General features: G+C 39.2%; 1 protein-coding gene across 3 annotated transcripts in view; it reads left to right on the top strand.

Moving 5' to 3' along the window:
- Positions 1-17,435, top strand: part of tanc1 (tetratricopeptide repeat, ankyrin repeat and coiled-coil containing 1) — a 178,108-nt gene that overhangs the window by 32,500 nt on the left and 128,173 nt on the right. Inside the window, exon 1 of one of the 3 annotated variants that reach the window (XM_062970443.1) lies at positions 1,101-1,257. The exons of 1 other annotated variant lie outside the window; for it this stretch is intronic. In XM_062970443.1, coding sequence (XP_062826513.1) covers positions 1,229-1,257 — 29 coding nt within the window. In that variant the 5' untranslated portion in view covers positions 1,101-1,228. Of the gene's footprint in view, positions 1-1,100; positions 1,258-17,435 lie in introns of those variants that run through there. One more of the 3 variants, XM_062970477.1, reaches the window with a different exon arrangement.

Here is a 17,435-nt window from a genome sequence, read left to right as displayed (position 1 = left end):
ATAAATTTGTGAAATATCACTATTTTTTAAAACATTGAAATAATAAGTATAGTATGTGTGTGTGTGTGTGTGTGTAGAAAACTGGGCCAGTCTGCCTAAATACCCAGAAGGCAAAAGGATCTTGTCTGATCTTGGAACTTACATGCCCTCACATGCACCACACCCCTCAAAAGTGAATAGTGAAAAGGCCTGAAAAGGGGATGGTGGTTAAGCTTAGTATTTGTTTCTGATGATCTCATTCATTGAAACTTAAAACCTATTCACACCTGTAGTCTCACCCATTCATTTTTATCCTTTTTCCCTGCCCCATCCTGCATTCTGTTTCTTGCACGCATTGAATAGCATGCAATGGGGCATTTTAAATTTGGCATTTTTTGGCAGAAAGCAAAACAATAATATCTTAAAAATAACATTCAAAGGCATTTCTAAACGATCTTAGATCTGTAGAGCCCAGTTTAGGTGGACCCACTAAGAAAACCCAACAAATGCTACGTTTAGCAAAGGACAAGAGGGATCCTCTCACCTCTGCAGGAGTCTACCGTATACCATGCAGCTGTGGACAAGTCTACATAGGGACGCAGCATTGCCCAAACACAAATCAAGGAACATGAAAGGCACTGCAGACTAACTCAACCAGAGAAGTCAGCCATAACAGAGCACTTGATGAGCCAGCCTGGACACAGCATATCATTTGAGAAAACAGAAAGGCTGGACCACTCTAACAACTACCATGTCAGATTACACAGAGAAGCCACTGAAATTCACAAGCATGTGGACAATTTCAACAGAAAGGAGAAAACCATGAAAATGAACCAAACCTGGCTACCAGTATTTAAAAAATCTAAAATCAGGACAGTAAATAAAGAACACCACTCTGGAAACAGAGGAATTGCAGACATGAATCAATCAGGGCCAGCAAACACATCCCAACAAATGATTCCCCCAGGCAGGAAGCAGCCAGACATTGAAGCTGATAGGCTATTCAATGCTAATCAATGGTCAATTGCGACTTCCACACCTGCCTCAAACAGACAAGAGTTTTTTCTCCCACCCTGAGCATTCCACAGATATATAAACCCCAATTGCCTTGTTTTCAACAGACCTCGCAACCTCAGAGGATGCCTGCCATAGATGCAGGCGAAACGTCAGGAAAGAATGCTTCTAGAATATGGCCATACAGTCTGGAAAACTCACAGCAACCCAGTGATTCCGGCCATGAAAGCCTTCGATGATCTTAGAAGACTTTTCTTCGTTTTTGTATGTAGATTTTAATGCTTATATAGTGGCTTACTGTAGTGTTTCCCACATTTGCAGAGTTGTGGGATATTTGGACATGCTGTGCATGTGTCTTTCTTGCATTCCCTTTTCTTCAAATGGCTTTCCAACCTTTATTTGTTTGCACTCCATGTTGATGTGTGTAAACACCTTTCAGCATAAAGTATAGGTCTCTCCCCCAGGTATCTTAAACTGTTAAGCAGAGGCTTTGGAGAGGAAAGAGGGCAGGGGGAATGTGAATGCATTGCACATTCCTAGGTCTGGTTCCATTTGGGAATAATCAGTGTGGTGTTAACGGGCAAAGTTGTCATAGTGTTTTCCTCTCTCTTCCCCCTGCCTTGCCTCTTTAGGCAGTTAATTTTGCATAGTGCCTGGAATTTAACAGCCCATGACCTGAAGAGGCAGAAAAAAGAGAGCTAACATTGTCCTTGGAAATAGCAACTCACAGTTACTTTCAGACTAGGATGCGATAGGCAGCCACCTGGACATTCCTTTCTGTACTTTTTAGTGTCTGCCCAGCTATTTAAAAGTTTCAAGGAGGGCCATTTCACATGTGCATGGCAGAAGCTTTACTTGCACACAGTAGCGCCTTCTGAGTTCCCCAAAATAGACGTGGGAGTTTGCATCCTGCATTCAAGGGGCACATACTAGCTCTCTCTTTGCTCCTGTCTTTTGGATTGAAATATGCTTGCTGTTACATTTCTCCCCCCTCTCTGTCTCCCGCTCTCTATCTCTCTGGTGCACAAAAAGACTTTTGTGTAGAAATCCTTTTAGGCTTATTTCAAAGCCCTGTTGAGGAAATACACAGCACATTATGAAGGGAGCTCCATGGACTAACGGGAGATGACTGTGTGCCACCCTGGCATTTTTGATACTCTGCTTTCAGAAATTATACACTTGAGTCTGGATTCATTCTGAAGTTGAGCAGTGTTCCATTTACATTAGTTGAAACATTTCTCCATTCAACCTCATCACGTGGCTTCCCCTGCCCCCAACCCCATTCCCTTTCTGCATTTTCAGTGTTTCAGTTGTTTAACATTCTGCCATCCTTTATGCACTTTCAGTTGATGAAGATCAAAGGAGACACTATTGCTACTTTTCCTTTAATCCTGTGTATCAACTACTGGGATACCCATTGCACACAGAGATTAGTAGTGACAGGGTGCCACAAGATTAGTGTTTTTTTCTTCACTCGGGCGCTGCTGCAATGAGGGGTCTGCCACAGCATCTTTAAACAGACCTCCTCCTCCTCCTTGCAGGAATCCAGCAGAAGGACTGTCAAACTGTCATACTGTATACAGCAGACACACAAAATCATTGATTTAGATACACTCTGCCCACCTCTACCCCCTTCCCAGGATTTATGCCAGAGTTGTTTAGATTAAAGAAAAACTAATGATCTAGGGAGGTCTGCTTGTTCTTCAGTCTTCTCAGAACTTGGACAAAACCCATTTAGAATAATAGCTTACCGTATTTTTTTGATTCTAAGATGACATTGTAAGATGCACACTAATTTCAGTACTACCAATGCAGAACAGTGTATGTATATGTGTATGTGTGTGTGTATACAAACACACATATACATACACACCCACAAACATATAAAAGCACCTGCGATTTTACGATGCAGCCCATTTTTAGAGATATTTATATGACAAAATAGATTTATAACTGCCTTAGAATCAAAGAATTTGTAATTTGTAATTAATTTGATTTTAATACATACTGATTTGGATTTATAATTTTATGTCTCTTTTTAATAGAATTGTTTTGGTTTTGTCTTATGATGTTGTTTATTATGTTTACTATGAATAACTTTGTTGTATGGTATTTTTTGATAGTTGAATGTTTTTAATGTTCATGTTGGAAACTGCCCTGAGTCCTCTCGAGGAGATGGAGCACTATATAAATAAAGTTTTAATATTACTATACAGAATAGATATCTACTAGCCTATCTACACTTGCCAGGTAATGTGGGATGAAGGCAGCAAAGGTGGAAGCAAACCAAATGTGCAGCTGATCACACGTGATGTTCAGGACCCAGGTCAAGGAACCATGGTGGTGTTCATATGCACCGGAGAATTTGGCTCTGACCTGATTCTGAATCTGTAGTGTTTGCAGAAAAAAGGCCCAGTATAATTCTTGCCCCAATTCACATATGCGGATTGCCATAGTGCCTGTCTCTTGATTAGTTTTGCCACGCAATTGTGTGCTGATGGGCATTACGGAATATCCTGCAATTTTGCTTATCCTGGTTTAAGGCCTCTAAAGCTCACTCCTGTGCCTCATTCAAGCACCCTGTTTTTGAGCTGCCTTCAATCTACATTAAGTGGTTAATATAGATGTGCGCTAAGCCATGTTGCTTTTGTAAAACAATAAATGGCTGGCCATTTTTTAGTGTAACTATAAACTGAATTTGGCTATTGTTGTAGTAAAAGGAATGTATTTACTAATTGTTATCCATCTCCCTTAAAACCTAATTAAGCTATATTATCATTGTAATGCAATAAAAAGTAAATCAGCCTGTTATATGACTAGGGTTTTTTTTATTTACTTTAATCATTTCCACAGGGTTTTGGTTTTGCTTTACAATATTTGTGACATTTTGATTTTTTTAAAGTATTTTAATTACTAAAAGCTGCAAAATTGATTATTCAAATAAGGAATAATGAAAATGTTGCCTTTAAAAGACATGTACCTTGATATTTGCTAGGGTTTGGTTCCAGAACCTTCCATACATTGGCCTAAGAACTGTTCTATGGTGAGTTCCTTGAATTAAAAATGAATTAGTTGAAAACAGTTGGGTTGTGTTTAAATGTAGACAACTTCTACTGAAACAAGTGCAGTGAAGTACTGTATGTCCAAATCTGGATCCAGCCATTAAGAGTTTGTCTTATAATTATGATTTTCTGCAGGCAATAATTTTGCTAAAGTTATAGGTGTATAAAGCTGTAGTAAAATAGTGGACATTTGTGTAAAATGACCTATAAGATGTTTTCAGAAAACATTGACTAATGTTATGGATCATATAGATAAGTAAAGTTATAAGAAGTCATGTAGGTGTATAGCTGAGAAATTCCAGAAGAAAATTGTAGGGTATTTTATATTTGCACAGTCATGGAGGATGTAACTTGATAGGCAGGACATAGGATTTGGGAATATTGTGAAAGTGATTATTCTGGCAATTAGTATACAATTTCTGGATCATATTTATTTACCATTGTTGATACTCTTTTTGAAACATGGAGCAAGATACAGGCTAATTGGCTGAAAATCGGTTGTGAAAACGGCTTTTGTTTGTCAGAGCTGGTCAGTTTCAGAGCACAAGAAAAGGGGGAAGATAATGAAGATTTCATACCTTGCCCTCTGTGTAGAATTACACAAGGAGGGTGATAGAAAAGTCTTGTGAGAATGTGGACTAAATTGATTGGGAAGCCCTAAAGAAAAACCTGTCCAATGTATGTAATTATAGCAGTTACGTGTTCTTAGATGTCCCCATCACCCACAAGAAGGGATGCAAGATATGGAAGGGATGCCAGAGAGATTTCATAGATTTGAAGTCTTTGCTAAAAATAAAAACAAACAAATACCTTGACTGTGCAAAAACTAGCAAGGAGATGTGGTTTCTGGTGCATAAGGGTGCATCTATACTGTCAAATTAATCCAGTTTGCAACCACTTTAACTGCCATGGCTTAATGCTATGGACTTGTGGAGATTGTCGTTTGGTGAGTGACCTGTATTCTTTAGCAGTGAAAGCGAAATACATTGTAAAACTACAACTCCAATGAGTCCATAGCACTCAGCCATGTCATTCAAAGTGGAGACACACTACATTAATCTAAATTTAAACACACACCCCCCCCCCACACACACAGTATAATATAGAACTTAGAATACAAATTTTACTTCTGATGTTGTTAATAGAGGAGCTGAACAATAGATGTTACTGGGGAAAACAAAACTAGCTATGCACCAGAAAATAACCAAGAGACTAAGTAGAAAGGAGGACGGTGAATGCCTGAGTAATCATGTGAATTGATCAGTTGAAAATGAAGCTGATAACTCTTGTGGCAACAGCTTTGCAAAAATAGGGCAAAACTCAGTAACCACCGGGTGAGAAAAATAGGTTAGTGATAATGTGTAGTGGCCATTTGTAAACACAATAAACCTAACTGGATATTCAGCTACCATTACTTTCCTATTTAAATTTTATTTTCTGCAGTTTTCTGCACAGTGATCACATAATGTACTGTGCACCCGCCTACACTTTTTCAGACATTAATCTGGCACTGGTAACAGGCAGGGTTTTTTTTAAAGAATTAAGAAATAGCACTGCAAAGACCCATATGTTGATAAGAGATGGTAATTTATGAACCCGTTTTTATTCACAATTCTTTCTATTTGAATGTTAGTTTGGGGAAGTGGATAGTATTTCTGGCAATGGGACAATATATTCTGTACCTATATGCATTTAAAGTTGATTTTACTGTCTGTCTGTCTAGCCACCCATCCACCCATCCATCCATTTTCCCAATATAGGGACACAGATGTTTCCAAATGGTAGCCATTGGAGATCCAGGATTGGTATTCTGGCATGTGGTGACCTGAAATTGCTTGAAACTGCTATTTCCTGGGAAACAGTGGTAGCTCTTTTCTTGGACTGAACACCAGGTTTTTCACCAGGATTGCTGTGAAGGAGGGTTACCTTTTGATAATATCATAGTATGTATACTCAGAGAATATATTAATATTTCTAAAGCATGTTGCTGTTCTTTTCATAGTAGGATTTGATTTTAAATTTCTAGTAATTTAGATATAACTGACGGAAAACATTACCATCGGTTCTATTCCCTTCTCAGTTCTATTTCATCTGCATTGGGCATTAACTTCATATGTATGATTTTTATTGATTAAAATTGTATCTTAGGTAAAGGTAAAAGTTTTCCCCTGACTTAAATTAAGTCTAGTTGTGTCTGACTCTGGGGGTTGGTGTTCATCTCAGTTTCTAAGCTGAAGAGCCAGCGTTGTTCGTAGACACTTCCAAGGTCATGTGGCTGGCATGACTGCATGGATTGCCGTTACCTATTGATCTACTTACATTTACATCTTTTCAAACTGCTAGGTTGGCAGAAGTATCTTACAACTCTGCAAATCAACATCCTTTACCTTTGCATTTAGAAATAATAAAGTTATAGTGAGCATATTTGCATAGGTTACATTCCAGAAACAGTGCTGGGACTTTATTAAAGTACCGTAAGCTTTTTAGTGCCCTTCTTTGCTGCTTTTCTGCATGTTGCTACTGTTGTTTTACAGGTTTAAAGGTATTGGCCATAGCTGTTTTGGAGTTATGGTAACATTGCCTCTATTTCTATCACTACTAATCATTGCATTTATTTGATAATTTTTGTTGGTGATGTACATTTAAAGTGAAGAACATTCTGGGGTGAAAATAGACAAACACTGCAAATATATAATTGCCCCCACAGTTGGAAGATAGAGAATGGCAGGGAACAGAAATAATAGATGGAAAACTGTATGAGGAAAATCAAAGGAAGAAGAAAAAAAACAAACAAAAGAGGGAAGAGAAAGGAGGAAGGAAAGAAACAGCGACAAAAAAACTGCAAGCCAGGCACTGTGGGATGCATACACTAATAGTTCATATAGCAAGTAATAGCCCACAATGCAAGTCATACCAGGTTCAGCTCCTAACAATGTTATGTGGTCCAAGCCTCCCACACACATTGTCTGTCTTATTGTTTTGAGATCATGATGATGAAAGAACAGATTTTTTTAGTAAGCATGTAGATAAAATCCAATTCTGCAATTTTTGTAATATTAGCCACCTGTTCCAACAACCTGCTCCTGTTCTTTTGCAGCCCACTTGCCCTCCTCCTTCCATCTTACATATTTTTTCATTATTATGATTTAATATTTTAGTAAATACTTTGACAGGGCAGGATAATTTCATAAAACATTGTCCATTAAAATATTCCCCATCACAGATCTGTTGGGGAGGACAGTAGTCAAAGTGAAATAATTTAAGACCGATTAGTCACCAACCAAACTTGTACCAAAGGAGTCATTGTACAGCAAATTGGGTACCCCTTTTCACTGCCTTATCTTATTTTTGAAAATATATATATACTTTTTCTGTTTTATTTTAATTGCTTTTAAATGTTATTGTGAAGATTTTAAAATTGACTCTATCTGAGGACACATCTACACTGACTATTTATTAGAGAACAGGTCTGAATCAGCTCCATGGTGGCCGAACACTGCACAGAGCTGATCTGGTATAACACAGGATAAGGACACCTTAATATAGTCCTGGAAATAGTCTTAAGTTCTGCTTCGGAATTCAAAGTAACCCCTCACTTTGGGTTTGTGCAAACAGTTGGACCAGGTTCGAGATGGAACTGGTTGCAAATGTTTTCTAGGGGTGTGCAATTCGGTTAAATCCCATTCTGTTTTTGCTATCTAGATTTTGGTGGATCTCCAGATCCATTTTTCGGAACCCTCCTGAATTTGGTAGGGGGAAAAAAATCTGTTTTTCTATCCAGCAACCAAAAGATCTGGGAAGATCTGGCTCATTGGCTGCAATGGGGAACATATGAGGCTCCCCTTTCTATCATTTTTAGGGTATGTCTTAATAAACCATCCTTTCTGGGATCCTTTCTCCTTGGACCTCTTCGCATGCACCACCGGTGGCACCCAAACAATGCCCGGCACCATCCAGGCTTCCCCTTCATATGGAGGGAAGTCTAAGCCTCAGTAAACTGGCTGGGTTCAGGCTTTAAAAGGGAGACCTAGCCATTTCTCCCTCCACTCTCCCTTCTTTCCTCAGCATGGATTTCACGTTGCCAGAGGCAGACAGCACCGTTCTGGTTTCCCCCTCATCACATGAGTGGAAGCCTTTTTAAGCCAGCTCAACACATGATTCCTTGTGGAAAGATGGGAAGACTTCCTTCTTTTCTGGGATCTTTTCTCCTTATATCCTGGGTTATCCTGGGTTAAAGGCATCAGACTTAAGAAACCACCCTTTCTGGGATTGTTTGCTCTCAACACCTTTTCAATGAAGCTGAGTTAAGGGGGGCACCCCTTTTAAACACTAATTTCAGTGGGAGCCACACCACCTGAAGGAGCATTAGCCAGTCTTAAAAAAAGAAATAAAATACCTCCTCATTTTATGGCGGCTTTAGAAATAGTAAGCTATGTCCTCTACCCCACATTTGAAGATTGCCTCATGTGAAGGTCACCGTAAGTGGCAGCTTCTTAAGTGTGTAGAAAGTAAACTGCTTATTTATTGCTATTTGAATAAAAAAGCAACCCAAGCCATGCAGAGCTGCAAGCGGCACTGAGAATTTAGATCACTGATCTGTGTCTCTTAGATGCCCGCTCACAACAGAAAAATGGAAGCCTAGCTTGGCTAAAAGACACATCATGACTTTCTTCTGTTCTGACTGGCTCAACAGGCAGGGCTCATGGTGACATTCTATGGGGGCACAGGGGTGCCTCACCATGCTCCACGTGTAGCTGAAAGAAACAGAAAGCCGTTGTTTTCAGTAACCACATGATCTGTTGTGACCAGAAAAAAAATGGCAGAGCTTGTGCTGTTACGGCTGTCCAAATCAGCCGCAGCCTATTTGTAAAAACAAAAATGTGCACAACCCTACTGTTTTCACTGCCGTCCCATGTCTCCTGTCACCTGCTGGGGCAATGGAGCAATTGAGGAAGGGAGGGGTGAGAGGAAGAGCGATTCTGCCTCTTCTTCCTCTCTGGCCCACATTACGCTGGCTGACATTGTTGCATATAATTGTTGGCTGTAGGACCCATGCTGCGACCTGAGACCTCCATGACATGAAGAATGGTAGGGGAGGGTAAAGGTGGCTATCTAGTAATATTGAACTCCTTCCTGCCTCCACAGCAGCTGGTGGGAATGCCTGTTTAAGCCATCCTGGGACTGAGCTGGTATACACTACACCAGATTGTCCCCTAGATAATGGGTCTAGGAGCTCACTCTGCAGCAAAGATGGTACTTAAATGATATAAATAAATATTTGTGGGATGCAACCATTCAGGTCAATGGGAATGCAAATAACATCCCCAAACATTCAAAGGTTGCATGTCTCCGATTTATCTCCTTAAAAATACATTCCTTCTACCTCATTTTTGTGAAACATTTTACTGTTTGACAGATATCAAACCTTAGTACAGTGTTTCCTCACTTATCACGGGAGTTACGTTCCAGGACCACCCGCAAAAAGTGAAAATCCGTGAAGTAGGGACGTTATATTTATTTTAATATTTATACCTTATTTTAGAAATTATACACTATTATTTTCTGCCTGGCTACTTCCCAACATGCTTCTTTGCAGCTCCTCCTTGCCATCTGCTTCGAGGGAGGAAGGGGGGGGGGCTTGGGTGGTCTCAGCAGAGCCCCTGCCTCTGCTATTTCTGTGTGAAGGAGAGGGAGAACAGTGGGGGAAGCGGTACATGTATGTCTCTTTGGGGGAAGGAGGCGAGGGGAAAAACGGAGAAACAGTGAGGCAGCGAAAAGCGAATTGCGAAGTAGCGAGGGAACGCTGTATACCCTCCCATACGGTTTTGTCCTAATACCAAAGGATAGCATCCCTAACAAAAGTGACAATTTTCTGACTAATCAATAGGGTCCACTAAAGAATAATACTTAGGGTTCTGCAGGAGAGGTTATAATGTGTTTATAAATGTTGCAAATTTCTGTAAGACTTCAGATATGTCTTTTATTTCCAAAGTTACTCCTTTAAAGCACTACAATATTTATAATTTCTCAAGTATACTGATGCATTACTGATTATGACTTTCTTGAGTTTCATTTAAAATCGGCTTGCATATACATTTAAGAAATAATGTTCAAGGCAGATAACTTTTCAACTGTGTATTTTCCTCTCTCCTTTTCACATTGGAGAAGAAGAATTTAATTATAAAACATAGAATGTGATATCATTGCCATTTGGGTCCTCAGACTAGTATCATTCTTAACTACTCAAATTTTCTAGTTGAAAGTAGCTCAGCTGAGCTACATAAAATAACTATTTAATTCAATTAATAGTCTGCCGTTTGAGTCATAACTTGCCAGAGCTATGGTAAGATTATACCTCCTTGCTGCTAGCTGGAGATCATATCAGTCAGTTCTCTCTTTCCAAACATTTATTGTTAGCAATCTGAAGCACATTCCTAATGTTTTTATTAACTGTCCTGTGATGCTTAGAGTAGTGACAGCTAACTTGGGAAGTGTTTTTCTGCTGAGTATTCATAGATCTCATCCCAGAAGGTATTTTATATGTCTGATAGAGTCCTGGCATCTGTTTCCAAGGATCTTTCATTGTGGGCTATGGTAGAACTTTGTCTCAAAAGGAATTAAGTCAATGCAAATGTGTGGGTTTTTAAAAACAAAAACAGAACAGGTCAAGCTTTCTTTGATTTAAAGCTTCAGTCATAGCCTTGAAAAGAATCAAGTGTAGTCTCTTATATGTAATGCAAACCAGGTTTAGAAATATGGGATGTGTTCTGTGCCAGCGTCTCAGTAAACTAATTAAGATTGTACCTAACTTTATCATCCATCTTTGTTCAAAGGCAGAACTGGATATATATGTCTGACATGCTCACTCCTTTTACAAATTCTAAAAAAGATGTTTTTAAAAAGTAGAATCACTGTCATTACACTCAATTTAAATGTAAGTTTCCTTCTGTAGGCCCAGGTTTTGGAAAGACAATTTGGCAGTATTATAAAAACAAATTTCCCATTGTAAGCGTCAGACAGCCTGTTACTCTGAAAATGGAGTACTATTTGTGTTAATAAGACAACACCTCTCTTCACTGGAATTTTAAAAAACCTTTCAAATACAGTCAATCCTCCACATTTGCTGTAGTTAGGGGTACAGGACCCTTGTGAAAGTGAAAAATTGTAAAGAAACTACTGTTTTTTTTAACCTGAGAAAACACCTCTAGGGATTTCTAGGTCTGCTACTATGACTTCTGTTGGACACTGAACGTAGAATTGCATTAGAAGAACTAGAGATTCCTAGACATTCTAGAAATCTCTAGGTTCTCCAGCATATCCGAAGAAAGTTGACCATACATTCACACTGGAGAACAGAATACATCTGTGAGTAATCAAATCTGCAAAAGTCAAAACGGCAAATGTGGAGGGACGACTATATTTTGTCTATAGTAATATGGCAAAGTATGGATCTATACATTAATTAAGTAGTCACTTAACACTATAAAGAAGGTGAGCAACCTGCCTGAATCAGGCAATGATGCTTGGACAAGTGTTCAATCTGCTGGTGTTCCAGTCTGTCATAAGGACTGGAGAGACAAAAATACACTGCTCTCCTGAGCAGCCTGCTAAGACATCTCTCATTATATTATCGCTGTCTTTACCATAAGTGGTTTATTTTACATCTATCTATATTTTACTGTCCCATAAGGACATTGCAAAACTGTGGAAGCCCTAACCCTTTTAGAAAATTATTCAAGGAAAACTTTCGCCAGGACAGAGTTTCTGCATCTCATGCAACAAAGAGGATGTTCTAATTGTTTTAAAACTTATTTCTAAAAAAAAGAAACAAACAAAAAAACAAGAGCACATGCAATTTTAAATAAGTTCCAATTCCAAACAACACTCTTCCCCCTTTCCCAACAAAACAGACATACTGTATTGACGAAGAAATGAAGTGAAATTATACCAGTATATTGAAGTTTCAAAGAGACTTTCAAACAAGTCATATTATAGTAAATTTGATCTTAGTGCTAAGTATAGTACACGTTCTCTTGTTTCACTATATGGGGCATTTGCTGCTTTCCAGCATTTTGTGTGTTTTGCTTGGCTAACACCATATTGTTACTTAAAAATGAGTCATACAGAATAGCTTTTTATAGGAGTGTACTACTGATGTGTTGTGAAAGCATGATACAGATACCAGAGGCCAGAACGTTTCAGACAGAGTGATGTACTGGATCTTCTGCCTCCATGCATATGTTCCTCCTTTTTACAATAGCATAAAACCTTTGTTTTAAATTTGGATGTCAAGGTAAGTTGGAAAACTGGCAGAAACCTGGGTTATGGTTAATGTGTGGAGTACACATTATTCTATCTGTTGCCTTCCAGTCTAAGGACAGTTCTAAAGGGACACTGCAGGGTGTGATCTGGAGTGTCAAATTCTAGATCAGCCCCCAGGATGGTTTTTTCTGCTAGCCCTAGATTGTTGTAGAGGTGGGAAGAAGTTCTGATTTTCCAGTAGTGCTGACTTAGTTTGGCACCAGTGGACACGCCTCTTACCATCCCCATCCTGTTCTCGTAAAGGAGGCCACCTGTCATGAAATGGCTTGTGTCCATTGCTCATCGTCTATAGCGACATTGGCTTGGGTGCCATAATGACACAGGGCAGGGGAGGGAGAGAGGAGTGGCCGCTACTACAGTGAGGACAGGAGGAGGACAATGAGCACCATGCTGTGTTTCTGGGCCACCCAAGCCTGAGTAATACGGGATGACTGTTTAAACAGTTGCAGCCAGTTCCATCTCAGAACTGGTTCAATTGCTTATGTGTGACTAAAGCCGCAGTTTTCTCTGGATTGTCAGTGAAAATCTGTAGCAATCCCCGACTTTTAAAAATACGATTCAGGTCTGTGCATCATGCAGCCACCACAGAGATGATTTGCCTCTCCCCCCGCAATAAAGGGTCACTGTAGATGTGCTCTAAGCAGAATGTTACATCATCCTGAAATTGTAAAATGAGCTTGCATGTAGATCAGTTCACTTTTGAAGCCAGAATGTCTTCCACAGTGATACATGGGGTTGTTTATTCGTTCAGTCGCTTCTGACTCTTTGTGACCTCATGGACTACGCCACACCAGAACTTCCTGTCCGCCATCACCCACAGCTCCTTCCAAGGTCAAGCCAATCACTTCAAGGATACCATCGATCCATCTTGCCCTTGGTTGCCCCCCCCCCATCCTTTTTCCTTCAATTTTTCCCAGCATCATTTTCTTCTCCAAGCTTTACTGTCTTCTCAACATCTGGGTTTCCCCTGGGCAATGTCCTTGCAGACAGCCAATTCTTTCACACCAGAAGTGACTTGGAGTTTCTCAAGTTGCTCCTGACACAAAATAAAATTATGTAGCCAAAGTACTTCATCTTTATCTCTAATATCATTTCCTCCAGTGAGCAGCTGGGCATTATTTCCTGGTGTGAGAGCTGCTTGGATCTCCTTGCGGTCCAAGGCACTCTCAGAATTTTCCTCCAACACCACAGTTCAAAAGCGTCTGTCTTCTTTCGCTCAGCCTTCCTTATGGTCCAGCTCTCACATCCATAGGTTACTATGTTGAATGCCATTGCTTTAACAATGGAGTAAGTGGGAGAAATTTGTGCTAAGTTCAAAGCAAATGGTTTCTTTTAACTGTTGAAGGGCTTATCCCTTTTGCTCGGGGCGGTAGGTACTGGCAGGGGAGAGGAAGTGAAGGAATGCTAAATTTCCCCATCTTACTGTCTACCTCCGTTAAAGTTTATTACAAAATCAACTTTGCTTTCCCCCCTAGCTGTGCTGCATGTCCCATTTCTTGCAGTAAACACACTGTCTAGACAAGCTACCAGGAGCATCATTTGTCTAATAAATTTTTCATGTGGAAACCCTCCATGTAATCAGGTAATAGGCAATAAAAGGAAAAGTAATTTTTATTGCTGTATGGAGTGAACCAGACATTAGAAGAATTAATCTCTTAAAATTGATGATCGTATTAAAATTTAGCTTCTAACTGGTAACTTTCACAGGGGTGATAGTATTAATCTGTGGCAGAGTATTGTGGTACGATTTAAAGGTTAATGAAGAGTACAGAAGAGTATAAGCTTTTGTAGACGAAGGTCCCCTTCATCAGCTAATGTGAGCTTTGCATATAAATGTCACAGACAGAACACACTTCTTTTATTTCATGAACTCTGCCCTACTGTTGTATGCCCCCCTTGTACCTGCCAGTGGAAAAATTACTAGCTAAAAGTTGCACTTCATTCAACAAAGTAGACCCCTGTCCATTTATTTATACTACAGTACATTTTAAGGGTGCTTCAATATTCTTTGTTTTGGTTCATGTACTGGATATGTGGCAGATGAATTAAATAAACACTGTTTATTTTAAAGCAATGAATCATTTGGCTTGTTTGATTGATTTCCTTGCATGTGTACATGCAGTTCAAATATTTCTACATCTTGCAAGGCATAAGAGTGCCAGAAAGGTATCACTCTTCATTCCATAATAATTTAGGAAGCAGCGGTGAAAAGGTGTTATTTTGCAGAAAGATTAAATAGAACTGGAAAAGGAAATAATACTAGGTAAGGGAGATATTCAATAACGCTGGTATTGTAGTGCTGATGCTAGTTGCACCTTGGATGGGATCTTTCTATCTTGCAAAGATCTTTATCAGTTTTTTCCTTACCACAACAGTCAGATTTGCCATTTTTCATTATAGTTTGTTGAAAATTGAAAATACCTGTTATATTACCAATATAGATGGAAGCTTTGGATTTTTCATGGATCCTTGTTAATGCTGCAGATTTATGTGTTTTGGGGTTCTCAGAAGTTACTGATGTGAGTCAATTTCTTATTGAGTCATCTCCAGCATTCGTGTTCATAGATCAAAACTACATAAAAACCAAAGTAAGGACTTCTAGTAGGCTGCGGATTTTTGCTTGGACTAATCATTTTCAGCAGTGTTCTAAAGTTGGGTTTCATGCATTACCTACCCATCATTCTTTAAGTAAATGGCATTTATGTGAAATTGTTAGTGGGGTGTTTTAGTGTTTTCAAGGGCCTTGAAGGAAAGATTGAACTAATCTGTGGGTGCTGAGTTAAGCAAAAGAGGCATGTTTAACAAGACCATTTGAAAGGTTGTGCTGGCCTTTAGTCTGTATAAAATCCCCCCTAATTTGCAAAACTGTTATTAGTGGCCACTTCCTCGGTACGTAACTCTATAATCTGCTGGTTTCTTCCTTTATTCAAAAAACTTCCACACCAACTACTATGGTGGAAACATACTTTTAAGTCTGAAAATGAATACTGTTTTGCCACAAATGGAAATCATTTTTGGTCCTGCCTCATGCCTTTATAAATATGCCTTTCTCTTTTGAGCTTTAGTTCTTCAATCTTTTTTATTCATTGAAGTGCCAAATGTGCCAAATGTTTATCTCGCTGAAAAATCTTGTCGTTTATAGATCTCTGAAACTTACCCATGGAGAAAAGATCATCTGTGAATGCTTAATTGTCCTCACATTGCATAAAGAAGAACAAACAAACTGGAATAAAAGGAAGTCTAGGAAAAAATTAGCTGAAGAAAGCTAGTAGTAACAAATACAGACATTGGGCTATGATTGTCTCCTGGAACGTTTTCCTCTTCAAAACAAAGTTTTATCCTACAACTGAAACACTTTAGTTATGAAATGAATAAGTATGCCAAATCAACAATGTGACCCAAGATGGTACCTTTAAAAATGGTACTGTATTTTAGAAAATGGCTGTGCTAGATAAAAATTGGTTGATTTCCCCCCAAAATTTGATCACTTTTTGTGGCCTACTTAAATGCTCTCTTAATTATGTTGTGGCTCATGATTTATAATATGAAGGATGCAAACCTTTTAGAACAGCTTCAACATGGGTTTTATGAATATTATGTAATACTTCCTTTTGTAAAAGGGTAGTAATGAAATGAAGCTGATATGTGGAACCCATTTAAAACCTAGGTTGAGATATTTTAATAATATCAGTTGGTTGGAGTAATGTAATGAAATAGCTTACACAAACTAGACTGCTAAATATTGTATTTCATCACATAATAGTCACACTTCCCTCCCCTTTTCATGAAAAAGGAGGATTTGCAACTATTACATAAGGAAAAAAATTAGTTGTTTTTTAAAAAATGCCTTACCTCTGAAAAGGGATTAGAAGAAGGGATGATCCAGCCTTAAATAACCAACTCCATTTTTTATTTGTTTAATTTTTTTTAGAAAACTGTAGAGCCATTTGTGGCTGATTTTCCATTTCTTCCTTCTTTTTCCAAATACAAGGCAGTTGAAAAATTATAAAATTGAGGTCTGTAAAACTCCACTCTTCCCTCTTCCCTTCTCCCTCCTTCCAAGACATGGCAGTTTACAAAACCTGGAATTGAGTTCTTTAGGGAAAGAAAGGAAGAGGGAAAATCTGAGTTTCATAGACCTCCATTTCAGGTTTTTTAAACTGCCTTGCCTCAGTGGAAGGAGAAAGGAGAGAAGAGTGGAGCCTCAGAGTCCTCCATTTTGTAGTTTTTAAACCGTCTTGCCTTCAAAGAAAGTAGAAAGGGAGAATCAGCCTCAAATGGGGATGTGACTATTATGCGAGGAAAACAAAAATACAATTTTGGCACCCAAAAAATGGGAGTACAACTATTATGCAGTGGCAGCTATTATGCAATGAAATATGAGTTATTTACTATTCGAGTCATATATTCATTACAGTCACCACTCTAGATCTGTGGGTTTAATTTTTCACAGATTTGATTATTTGCAGAGTATTTGCTGCTGCTCTATGCCATTGTTAACAGGACTCTTAGTTGCTTGCTGAGAGGAAGGAGATGGAACAGGAGTGCAATGAGAGAGGGTGTAATTGTGCATTTCATTGCACACTCGCTTGCTTGGGCAAGTAGGAGAAGTGAATGATGCATGAGAACATAAGGAGAGGGAGTGCATGTGCTTTCCTTTGTTTACTCCGTTACCTCCTCAAGCAGAGCAATGAGATGGAGCAGCATGAGAAAGGAAGGTGCACAAATGAGGTATGCCTTCACCTGCCTGTGAAAGGCAAGTAGGGATAAGATCATCCTGGTCTCTCTTGGGAGGGAGTTCCAGAGTCTGGGAGCAGCCACCAAAATGACCCTCTCCTGTGTTCCCAGCAAATGTACTCAAGAGGGTAATGGGGCAGAGAGAAAGCCCTCACAGATGATCTTAGGCCTCTAAGTCGGCTCATAAAGAGAAATGTGGTCCTTTAGATAACCTCGACCCAAGCATATAGGACCAGCCCTTTGAATTTTCCTTGGAAATGAGGTGACAGGTAATGAGGCTGATGCAACAGGGCAGTTGTATGCTCCCTGTAGCCATTCTCT

This window comes from Anolis carolinensis, chromosome 1 (genome assembly GCF_035594765.1).
Source record: "Anolis carolinensis isolate JA03-04 chromosome 1, rAnoCar3.1.pri, whole genome shotgun sequence".
Lineage (NCBI taxonomy): Eukaryota > Metazoa > Chordata > Lepidosauria > Squamata > Dactyloidae > Anolis > Anolis carolinensis.
Note: the sequence above shows the minus strand (reverse complement) of the source record. Positions and strands in the feature narration are given on the sequence as shown.